At 43.8% G+C, this 12,350-nt stretch overlaps 1 protein-coding gene across 1 annotated transcript in view; it reads left to right on the forward strand.

Annotated features, from left to right (window-relative positions):
• Nucleotides 1-12,350, forward strand: part of cers1 (ceramide synthase 1) — a 42,242-nt gene that overhangs the window by 17,114 nt on the left and 12,778 nt on the right. Inside the window, exon 2 of the mRNA XM_084067050.1 lies at nucleotides 10,094-10,253. Within this exon, the coding sequence (XP_083923176.1) occupies nucleotides 10,094-10,253 (160 nt within the window). The remainder of the gene's footprint in view (nucleotides 1-10,093; nucleotides 10,254-12,350) is intronic.

A 12,350-nucleotide genomic window follows, 5' to 3' on the forward strand; every position in this document is an offset into this window, starting at 1 on the left:
ATCTTCTGGCTCACTGACAGCCGCTTTACCTTCTGATACCTTCTGACCTTTTCTGATAAACAGAGTATAAACTTTCCTGAAATTATTGCAGTGTTCTGTGCAGGTTCACCCTAACCCAACCATGGTACTCCAAAGAGATTAACAAGGCCGAAAATAAATGCTGTTTGTACCTAATGTCCCAGCAAAGGATGAAGAGAGGAGGGGAGGGGAAACTATAACAGTATTAAAAGGTGAGACTGAGTAGGTGAGTCAAATGCTTGACCAAGCAGAGGGAACGAAAGCGACAGACAGACAGACAGACAGACAGACAGACAGACAGACAGACAGACAGACAGACAGACAGACAGACAGAGGGTCATATTGAATAGACCCACATAGAAGCTTGACTCACTGGCCTTGCTTCATTTGTTTATATAACATGCCAGCAGCGTCCATTCAGCCTCTTTCCTCTCCTCGCTTGCAGCAATGTCAGAGGGGATGAAACTGAGATATGGTGAGAGAGTTGGGGTGGTTGTGTGTGTGTGTGTGTGTGTGTGTGTGTGTGTGTGTGTGTGTGTGTGTGTGTGTGTGTGTGTGTGTGTGTGTGTGTGTGTGTGTGTGTGTGTGTGTGTGTGCGCGCGTGTGCGTGTGTGTGGTGGGTAGTGAACGAGGCAGCCGCGGGGTACAGCTGGTGGCGGTCGAGCATAGAAAGAGAGGGAAGGAGGGATGTTTGAGAAGAGGAAGAAGGGACTGAAAGAGAGAGAGAGTGCTTTAGCCACACTGCTGGATCCTGGCAGCTGCCATCTCGTGCATGGTTGCTACGGGAACTGCTTAATTCATTGTGAAGACTCTCTGAGTCTCTCCCCACTCTCTGTCTCGTGCCCCCCCCCCCCTCCCTCACTTTCTCCACTTGCTCTACTCTGTTTGGCCTATAGAATCAAATAAGTCCAGCCAAGATTTGTCATAGAGAGAGAGAAAGAGGTACATTGAGAAAAGGAGGAAAAGGATGAGATAGACAGACTAGACGGAGGGAGATGGGGGGCGCCAGGTAGGGAGACGAGAGAAGTACCGAGATAAAGGGAGAAAAAGAGAGAGAGAGGAGGGTACAGAGACAGAAAGAATGGGGGTATTGAGTGGTCGCAGCATTCAATACACAGTGGAGTGTAATCCAAGACCTTGTCACCTGCATGACAGAGGACCACAGGATAATCTCACCGCCCTTGACCCAGTGTCCCTGTTCTGCTGGTCCACACATTCACTTTCATTTGACTATACGTTATTCTGTACAGTCACACTCACATAGTAATGTTGTCTTTAATCTGCAACAACACAGTGCTACTTAACAAAACAGTATGCTGTAGGAAATGCATACAATCTCTGGTTATACAATATCATCACATTTGTCAGAGTGTACTGTTTACTGTAACCCAATGTTTTGACGCTCTTACATTTTGTTTTCAGTAACATCATTAAAATGTGCATACTGACACTCTCTGTGTGTGTGTGTGTGTGTGTGTGTGTGTGTGTGTGTGTGTGTGTGTGTGTGTGTGTGTGTGTGTGTGTGTGTGTGTGTGTGTACGTGCGTGCGTGCGTGCGTGCGTGCGTGCGTGCGTGTGTGTGTGTGCTTGTACATGTGTGGTTAAGAGGCAGTGTGAGAGCAAGTGTTTTGTCATATGGAGAGAAAGATGTGGAGTGTTCATAGGACAGAGAGTGCACTATAGTGATAAAAAAAAAGAAAATAGAATGTGACAGTATAGAAATAGGAGGAGGAAACAGACCGTAGGGACAGTAGATGGTTTGGAGTTGGATTCAACAGCAAGTGAGACTGCAAGTAGGGCAGAATAGAGTGCAACAATAATTGTGGGTGCCATAGAAACCGATAATACAGAGTTACGCAGGTTGATAAAGATATAGAAAGTACTAGTGAGGTAGAAGTGTTAAAGAAAAAGACATGGACAACGTGTGGCACCAGGTAGGGCCATACAGAAGTGTGACACAGTCGGTGCTAGGCAGTGGAGTAATGGTGTTTTTTAAACTGGGGGGAACGCTATTTTAATGACGTCACATGCACACGTGCACATTCACACACGTGGATGCGCACAGACACGCCCTGACCAGTATTATGATTTTTTTTTCTTTTAGATTAATTTTAGTTTGGTCTAAGTGTGCATACAGTAAGTCGTTTTAGTTAGAAATGCGTTCTTTTTTTGTTTTGTTTAGTTCCAGGTGTCCGGGTAGCTCAGTCGGTAGAGCTTTCGCCTTCAAATCACAAGGTCATGGGTTCATTCCCGGGCACTGCCAACTCAGTGCATGAGTAGCACGGCTTGGGTGAGGTAAGTCGTGCGGTACTGGGAGCTGAGGATAGGTGTGGCGCTCCACCTCAGCAATCCATCTCCCAGGGGTCTAGCGCATTGTAACGGGGACAGACTCCCGCGTGTTACTCGTCTGATACCGACAATAAGCCACCTCCTGACCTACTTAGTTTTTGTCTTAACCTTTCCAAGGAATGCTTGGTTTATAGAAGTTAGGTAGGATAATAGAATGCAATAGAGGTCAATAGAGGTGATGGTTGAAAAACAAAATGAGTGTTATTGTCATTGTAGCTACCGGTCTACAGTAGGCAAGGCAAGGCAATTTTATTTGTATAGCACATTTCAACAACAAGGCAATTCAATGTGCTTTACACAAAACATCAAGCACAGGATACACTATAATACAATTATAAATTGACATTAGGATGCATAAAACAAAATAAGTAAAATGTATAGATACAGTTACAGTGCAGAGGAGAAAAGAAAGGTAAGAACACAAAATTACTCAAGTAAAGCCAGCAGCAAACAGAAAGGTCTTTAGTTGTGTTTTAAAAGAAATAGTAAGAATGGCAGCAGACCTGCAGTTTTCTGGGAGTTAGTTCCAGATATGTGGTGCATGAAAACTAAATGCTGCTTCCCCACGTTTATTAGTGGTTGTATCAACAGAAAGCAGACCTCTCCCAGATGACCTGAGAGGTCTGGATGGTTCATGATATCGTAGTTTCGTAAGTATTTCGTATTTTGGCCCAAAACCATTTAAAGCTTTATAGACCAACAGTAGTCATTTGAAATCAATTCTTTGACACACAGGTCAGGGAGCCAGCGTAAGGATTTAAGAACTGGAGTGATATGCTCCACTTTCTTGGTATTAGTATGGAGTCGAGCAGCAGCGTTCTGAATCAACAGCAGTCGTGGTGATGGATTGTGCTGATGGATTTTTGTGTTTGATGGATGAATGCATGGACACGTTTTTCCAGTATGTTAGGTTGTATGAAAGAATGAATGACATTTTTATTTTCGTGTCATGCCACCATTTTTGCCCATCCCATATGGGATTATATGACACATCACTCAAAAAGAAAACAACTGACATTAACAATCCTTCCTGTTCGTATTGCGTACTGCCTTACAACATACTGTACCACATCAATGTTTTTGACAGGTTATACAATACAGTTTATTAATTATTCCCATGAACACACAGACAACAAAGAGGAGAAAATAACTCCGTTGCCCTGGCACCAACGCATTCTACAGACGGGTTGGGTTGGCTTTAACTTAACTACGCATTCTAAAGAGGGGTTGGGTTGCGCATCTGATGGTGTGTGAAGTGCCTACTGCTGGCTATTGTTTTCCTAAGTACCTACCCTATACAACAACTAATCTGCCTGCTAGTCTACAACAGCGATATTGGGTAAGCTATTACAGTAGTAGCAGTGTGTGACCATAGTATAGCACCCCTGGTGCTAGGTGGTATATTACAGTGTGACAGCAGGTAGGGTCATACAGCAGTGTGACATAGTGGGTGCTAGGTGGTATATTGCAGTGTGACAGTAGAGTTATACATGCAGTGTGACACATGCAGTGGATACTGGGTGATAGAGTACAGTGTGACAGTGCAGTAGGTAGGGTAGGTTAGCACATTTTCACAACAAGGCAATTGAAAGTGCTTTACACTAAACATTTAAGCATTGAGACATTAAGACACATACAGTAGCATTAGGACCAGTGGTGTAAAGTAACTAAGTACATGTACTCAACAAGTACTGTACTGAAGTACAATTTTGAGGTATTTTGACTTTATTGGAGTATTTCCAGTTTTCAGTATTTTTTACTTCTACTCCACTACATCTCAAATATTATACTTTTACTCTACTACAATTATGTGAAAACTTTAGTTACTAGTTACTTTGTAGATTTTGATTATTATTACAAAAGATACATTACCCACTTCAGCCCTATATACATTTCGGCCTTTTGAAAATCTCACAATGCGTCACATTGTGAGCTTGTAGATCTGCTGTTTTCAAAAGATTTTTATACATTTGAAAACTTGTGAAATGGGACATTCTACATAATGAGTACTTTCTACTTCGGTACGTTAAGTATATTTTGATACCAATACTTTTGTACTTTTACTCATGTTAATTCAGAATTCCTGACTTTCACTTGTAACAGAGTATTTCTACATTACAGTACTGATACTTTTACTTAAGTGAAAAATGTGAGTACGTTTTCCACCACTGATAAAGGTATAAGGATTATTAGGATATTTGTGTGACAAAGTGGGTGCTGGGTGATAGTACGGTGTGACCAGGTAGGGTGATACAGGGTGAGTGTGGTCGGTTGATACAGGAGTGTGACACATTAGGGCTGGCCCCAAAGCCATTTTTAGGGTTCAAACGTTTGGTGGATTTTTTGAAAGAACCTTCGAACCTTCATTTATTTATTTATTTGGTGTGCGGGTGACGTCGTGCCATTATGATGCCAGCGTACTGTTGTGGCAGCGGCTCCGTGAGCGGAGCGCATCTGTCACGTGCCCGCAGTGTAGCAAAGGAATAGAGAGGTAAACTAAACGTACAATGTTATGTGGCCTGTCTCTGTGGATCAGGTCTGTGATGACAGGCCATGTTCTTAATGGTCATTTGTTAATGTTCAGTGCCTTACATAGCTGTCCTGTCGTTAGTGTGATGCCCCATATGTTATAGTCTGGGTGATTGTGGGTGTGATGCTTTGCATTAACTCTTGCCCTATAGGGAAGCAGGGTGGGGCCTGATTGCTCATTGGAAAGCACCTGGGCCCGGTGCCTCTAGGAGGCTATAAAATCCCCGCCCTGGTCAGTTTCTGACAAAAGCAGACCTGTGTCCACCAGCTCCAACCCCCTATTCTCCATGCCCTTATTACTATGATTATGTTCTTTCTTTCCATCCACACACCTCGCACCACACCATGCTTCACACATCCACATCTACACTACTGATTACTGACTCCACACTCCATAGGATCCTTATCATGTTTTGTTTATACCTCCTCAGTTCTGTATTTGATTTATAACTCCATCCTGGACTCCGTCCCAATGTTTGTCACGGCCTAGAGCCAAGCTGTGACATTAGCAACACTGTTAGTGATGCTAAGATAACTAGCATAGTGTAAAGTTCAGTTATTCAACCTCTGTACTCCTTTGACTGAATCTGCCAACCACTCCAGGATAGGCTATATATCCTCAACATTAAACTTTAACTTGCGTCGATCGTCCTGCAGTGTCTGTGGATAGCCGTGCTTCTATTTTCATGCTCTGTGCAGTGTGCTCAGATCCAGCATGGATCCAGTACGTATCTGGCCATTTGCACAACGCACATACAAGCAGACAGACCATTTCCGTATCCTCTCGGCTAGAGAAGTGCAGAACGAGGAGTCATGCGAGAGTCACCAGAAAATAAATGAATTAAATTAATAAGCGAACATCCGAACATTAACATCCAAAAGTCAATATAATGAACAAACCTTTGGATCTTCGGACGTTTGGGGCCTGCCCTATTGATATCGAGTGGTATAATACAGTAGTACAGTGTGACTGGGGTGATAAAGCAGTGTTACACAGAGTGGGTGTTGGGTGAGAGAAGGCATAGCACTGTTGCCTATATTAGCGCTGGTGACATTCAACATTCTCAACTCAAACACAACAGCACCTTATTCATTGTAGACATTGTAGATTCATTGTAGATGCTTTATGGTTGCACAGAGCACAAACCTGCTTGTCTATGGTCCAAAGCACATGAATGTGTGTTACATTCACACATTCACACACCGATGGCGAAGGCAACCATGCAAAGCACCAACCTGCTCATCGGGAGCAGGTTAGGGGTTCAGTTTATTGCTCAAGGACACTTCAAACACGCTACCAGGAGGAGCTGGGGATAGGACTGGGAACCGTTTGGTTCCACTTCCTGAGCAACTGCCCCATTAGCGGTATAGAAATGCAGACCATTTCATAATGAACAGCTCTCACTCCATCTTCCTCTCTTTCTCTCCCCTGCTCTCTTTCTCTATCGCACCGCCGGTTGAGGGAAAGCTCGGGGGCGAATCAAATTCTGCCTGGGGCCCCAAAAGGCTTGGGTCGGCTCAGGAGACAGCACAGTATTAGGCGTGGGAAGGCTGGCGGCAGTAGAGGACATTGCAGCAGTAGCAGCAGTGCAGAAGCTGTACAGCATAATAGTGATTAATGAATAAGATATGGGCTCCAGAGCTGAGACTGGTGTGTTTGTAGAAGCCCTATCAACCCAAAGGTGTGCTTTACCCTCTGCCGGGTGTGTGTTTGCGCATGCTTGTGCGTGTGTTTGCGCATGCTTGTGCGTGTGTTTGCATGCTCGTCCGTGATGCAGGGGGTGATGATAAACCCATATGACCCATAGTCATAGTGGCTTCATAGTGACGGAGAACCACGTGAGGGTGCTGTGGGCGTGGAGAGAAGAGGGGATGCACTGTGCTGACAGCTGCCCTCTATAAATAAATGTTGCAGGCAGGGGGGGAGACACTGGGGAGGAGAGAGAGAGAGAGAGAGACGGAACATGGGAGCAGGGGTAGAGCGACATCATGAAGTAGGAATGAAGGAGGGAGGGAGGGAGGGCTGCATAGTGAGAGATGGAGAGGAACAGTGGCCTGGGAGAACGAGTCACGATAACTGGAGAGATGGAGGAGGACAGGGCTGATAGTGTGAGTGAGAGAGCTAGGCCTAAGTCTAGTGTGTGAGAGAGAGAGGTATGCAGTGTGGTTTCTGCCACGCTCCCCACTCATGACTCACTAGACATATGTCATCATGGCCCTGGCCAATCAGCGTGCCCGGTTTGGGTCAGGTGATGAAGCATGCCACCTCTCGGTATGCGTTGCCACAAAGGATATCATGTGTTTTCTCCCTCTGTCTCACTTTCTCTCTCTTTATTTATTCATATTTATTGCTTTTTTCCGTTTCTTCTCATCTCTATAAGTGACCGTGTACACTTTGTACAGTGTTAAACATTTTGATGTACAATACCAGCGTTAGCTTATACTGTAGCTCAATTTGATCTGCAGTCCCTTTGGCAGGTCTATTATCTTCTTACCTCAGTCAGCTTCCTTCCTCTTGTTCTCATTGTGTCTGTCTCGTGCTGACTCAATGATGTTCCTACGAGAGAGCCACAAAACAAACAGAGACGATGCTGTTAATGTGTTAAGACAATGAAATAGAAAGAGAGAGACATAATATTTGTGAAAATACCATCGTTTGGAAGCAACAATTACGGCAGCTTTGGTAATCTAGATTGTATTCCAATCTAGATTGCAATACAATTCAAACATTAATCATGTATGAACGAATGCTTACGTTTATTCGAAATGCACTGGAGGTATCCTCTGAACTTGGCCCTGCCTTGCACTGCAGGCCGGTAGCCCAGTGACAAGTGATTGAGGTGTATCAGTGAAACAGGTTCCTTTCACTTTCCTGTCTCCAGTTACATACCTTACCTGTGGTCCAGCATGGTGGAGAGAGAGAGAGAGAGAGAGAGAGAGAGAGAGAGAGAGAGAGAGAGAGAGAGAGAGAGAGAGAGAGAGAGAGAGAGAGAGTGTGTGTGTGTGTGTGTGTGTGTGTGTGTGTGTGTGTGTGTGTGTGTGTGTGTGTGTGTGTGTGTGTGTGTGTGTGTGTGTGTGCACGCTATGAGCCTTCTCCTCTGTCAAGAGGTAAGCTAAGGAGCCAGGGTTTAGTTTCTCTATCTTGGCACAGTCGTGTCACAGTGATCACCTGTCTGCCTACTTGCCTGTGGTACAGTGCCTGCCTGCATGTCTCTCCATCTGTCTGTCTCCAGTAGTTTGTCCTTCCATGTGTTTGGAAGCTTATCTACGCTGTCGGGGGGAACCTTGTATGTCCAAAACCCAGGTGCAAAAGTACCTGTGTTCCAAATGTATCAGAAGACTCACCTCTTCACTCCACTTTGGCCTGTAGCGAAAGTAGCACTTGCCTTAGCCTCAACGACCCTGGCCTGCAGGCTTATGCAAAGCCTACTATGTGGTTTAGAAAGCATGTTATGTAGACAGATGCCAGGTCAGTTGTAGACCTGACACCCTAGTGTGTATAGTTTCAATGTACAGATTATTGATTTTTGATATTATACTAGGTTCTTGGTTTCCCTATGATCCTAGATCACTATGCCTATGCATTTGATGTATTACCTCGCGTTTTCCTTCCTTACTACTGTAAATCGCTCTGGATTAAGAGCCTAAATTGGAAATTGTATCAAATGTATGTAGTTATTACTACATAAAAGTATGGACAAGTCCTTGTCCATACTTTTCATATCTATAAAACCCACAGACAGAATACATCTCAAAATCTTGCAAAAATAGCTCTTGATACCTAACTCGTCTGTCTGTCCTCCCGACTGTCTTTCTACTAGAAGTGTGTTTGTCTACCTCATGTTATGGTCCCAAGCAGTATTACTATTCCACCTATTCTACCGAGAGTTGGTCGCAGCTTATCACAAGTGAAGTGTTTGTTCTCTGTTTATCTCTTCAGTATTTGAGCTTTGCGGCGTAGGTATTGGAGAGACTGGAGTATGGGACCTTCGAAATACGTCACGGCAATTTCACATGTCACGCTCTAAAATGTGTCACCTGAAAATGCAGCACAAGCACAACCTGCATTGCAGCGAGGGGATTCTATAGGAGGCAACAAAAAGGATGAAGCTTTATTCTTGAATATGTGATCTGTCCTTCACAAATGCTTAAATTTAACTTGGCAGGTTTATTACCTTCGCAGGGACATGTGACGTTGAGTATGTACAACTGGGCCGTTCATTAGCAGCACGCAGGCCGGACGGACGCTGTCATTGCAAACGTAGGCTTGTTTCGGGCCTAAGAATATAAAAGAAGGAGACACGATAACATTTGTAATCAGGTGTTGCTGGGAGGGGCATATTACCATGTGCACTCGCGCACACGCATACAGTTCATCACACACATCAGCTCGCATAGGAAACTTCCCTCTGACTTCCTCTATTTCTGCTTGTATAGCAAACTTTTCACAGTCACTGGCAGAATTGCACAAGACACGTTTCCGTGAGAAGTCACATGCTGTCTACAGCCGAGTGTGTATTGTGTGTACTTAATTTTAGAGTGAACAAATTCAGTTATTTTGTTAAGCGGTGTGTAATTCTTCTTCATTCTTATGATTTAAAAAATGTGGAGATTCTCCCAGACGTCGTCAATTCCACTGGCAGTTGGCAGCCTTGTCTGTCAATAATTGTCTAAAGATTACCTAGATTACCTATACTCAACTGCCTTATTTAGGCTGTGTATTGAATGTAGTGAGTGTTCATTTTACACCCTCTCACAAAGGACCACAAAGCAAGAATTACACCTCTTGTAGATAGACTTTGATTATCATACTGTACCATCAGGTACAGTATCACAGTATCATAGTGGTTTGACACAAGTATTTTACAGTTTACAAAACTGTGTCAACAGATGGTCCCAGTGGTTAAAGCTGTGTACACTGACTACATCTCTCTCTCCTGTCTACTGTATCTGCCTCTTGAGTCTGTTATACTATCTCAATAATCACAAAACACTATGCAGAGCAGAATCTCTTATGGAAAATTCTCTTTTGGAAAAAGAAATGCTCAGCTTCGCTCAGAAAAGAAAGCTCTCACCCCTCAACCGAATCTTAGACATGCAGAAAACCATGGTTTTCTGTCAGTGTCAGTGTTTCTGTCTCTGTGTCAGGATATCCCTGGGCTCTGTCTGACTTTGAATTTCCCCCTTGTCATCGGTAGCCTCTAGCACGGTGGTGCAACCTCCAGCCCAAAGATGCCGCCAAGATGCCGGAGAGTGCGTGGAAGCTGGTCTTCTACACCATGTCGTGGTCCTACAGCACCTACCTGCTCTTCTTCACCTCCTACAATTTTTTCCATGACCCCCCTTCCGTCTTCTATGGTAAGAGTATACACTTGCGGTTGGTTGGGACAGGGTGAGGCGTCATGTGATATGTACAAGCAGGGCACGTCCGCTCGCTGTTTTATTTTTGTATTTGGTTAATCTATCGAGTAGAGAAACTGTGTCCATTCATTCATTCATTTATTCACTCATTCTAGAACTGGACACAGATCAGTTTAATTTTGCTCAAGTCAAAATCTAAATTGAAGTAGGCTTTCACATAATGAGACAGTCCTCAGTCGCATAATAAAGAAATATAGAAAAAGATCATCAGTTGAGTAACAATCATTGACAAAAACAAAACAAATGTTGTCCTATATATATCCTGGTCCATAATATTAGACACATTAATTTAGTGCCAACTAAGTGTCCATTTAATGGCACTGTGGTAAAGGCAGCCATAGGATAGATGAGGAGAGAAAGTCTTTATAATCTAATCTAACAGTAGCTGTCAATGCCTTGTCCCACAGATACTTTGTGTAGTAAAAATGTTGTTGGCGAGCTTTGATTATTCAAAATAGAAGCCTCATTTGTGTTTTGTAAAGTGATTTGCATTGCTGTTCTCATATTTCATTGGAGCGCCTTAAAACACATTCATTGGTAAAGACCGCACCTTCAAACAAACAATTGATTTGGGCTGTATTTATTTCAGACTCTGGGTCCCTCCCCAGAGTCTGACAGTGAAGTGACAATTTAAGGACTTTTACCTTTTTACGAAAACTCAAGCTTTTGATAACTTTTCATCGTTAAGGTCTTTTGTGTACACTGAGCGAATTTGAGGCGGATCTGACAATCCGCCTAGGAGGAGTTTGTTAAAGTACAACCTCTGAAAATGGCTTGAAATGCACAAAAATGCCACTATAAATTCAAAATGGCCGACTTCCTGTTTCTGTTTAGGTCATAGCTCCAAGAGACTTTTTTGTAAGTCGGGACATGATACAGGTGTGTACCAATTTGAATACATGTAGGTGAAACCGTATTGTGGGGCTTCAAGCACGAAATGTTGTAGGGGGCGCTATTGAGCCATTAGGCCACGCCCCTTTTTTAGATGATTAAAATATATAATTCTTACTGTGCAGTGCTCTGCCCCTAATAAGACCATTACTGCATCAAAAGTAATCAACAAACGATAGTATAAAAGTTGGTCAAACATTGGCCAAATTGTCAAATAATATGAGGAAGAGGCAAAAATTGTGCTCACAATGCCTCGCAGGCGTTGTGAGCATGTACAGATCGGCTATTATCACAATATTTATCTGTGGAACCGAGTCAAACTAAATGCCTCAACTCCTACAATTCCAAGTGCTTGTCAGGGTGGGCGGTCGCCAGTTCAAATGTGATTTCAGGCCGTGACCTGCCTGAAAAGGTTGAGAACCACTGAATTAGATGAGGATTTGAGGTAAACGAAGGGAGAGGGGCAAAGGGGATGAAGGGATGAAGGAATGAGGAGATACGGGGATGGAGGGAACAGGGAAGTAATGGGGGTGAAGGTTGTAGGTATGAATGGCATATGGGGAAGCAGGGAGGAGGAGATGTGAGGATGAGGGGAGGTAGAGGTGAAGAGTTGTAGGGATGTATGGATGGGGGGATGTTGGGATAAAAGGATGAAGGGATGTAAGGATGAGATAATGTAGAGTTGAATGGATGTAAGGATGAGGGGAAGAAGAGATGAAGGGATGTGTGGTTGAGGGGATGGGGTGGAGCACTTCTGAATCCAGAAGCAGGTGAGGGTTGGTGGTTCCAGTGGTATGAAAGCTAAGTATGTGGCTTTGGGGTCCATAGAGCTGAGCGGCATCAGATGGCGCCTGAAGTGTAGTGGAGAACACACAGAAAAAAGGGAGAACAGGGTGGTGGAGGGATGCGAGATACAGAGCAAAGATGACAGGCCAAGACGGCCGTGCAATTTCACAGAATTTAAATGCTTTTGCTTTTTTCAGTCATCAAAAGCCACAACGAGGAGTGATCCTGCAGCCAGTTGACAGGCATTCAGAAGTGTTTTTACAGTACTGTACGCCTACTCAGTTTGGCGCAACAACATTTGAAAATTAATCGGCTGCAGAACTAAAGGACATTCTGACAGTTAAATAAACACTGAGG

Source organism: Gymnoscopelus microlampas (genome assembly GCF_963454915.1).
Source record: "Gymnoscopelus microlampas genome assembly, chromosome: 9".
Classification (NCBI taxonomy): Eukaryota; Metazoa; Chordata; class Actinopteri; order Myctophiformes; family Myctophidae; genus Gymnoscopelus; species Gymnoscopelus microlampas.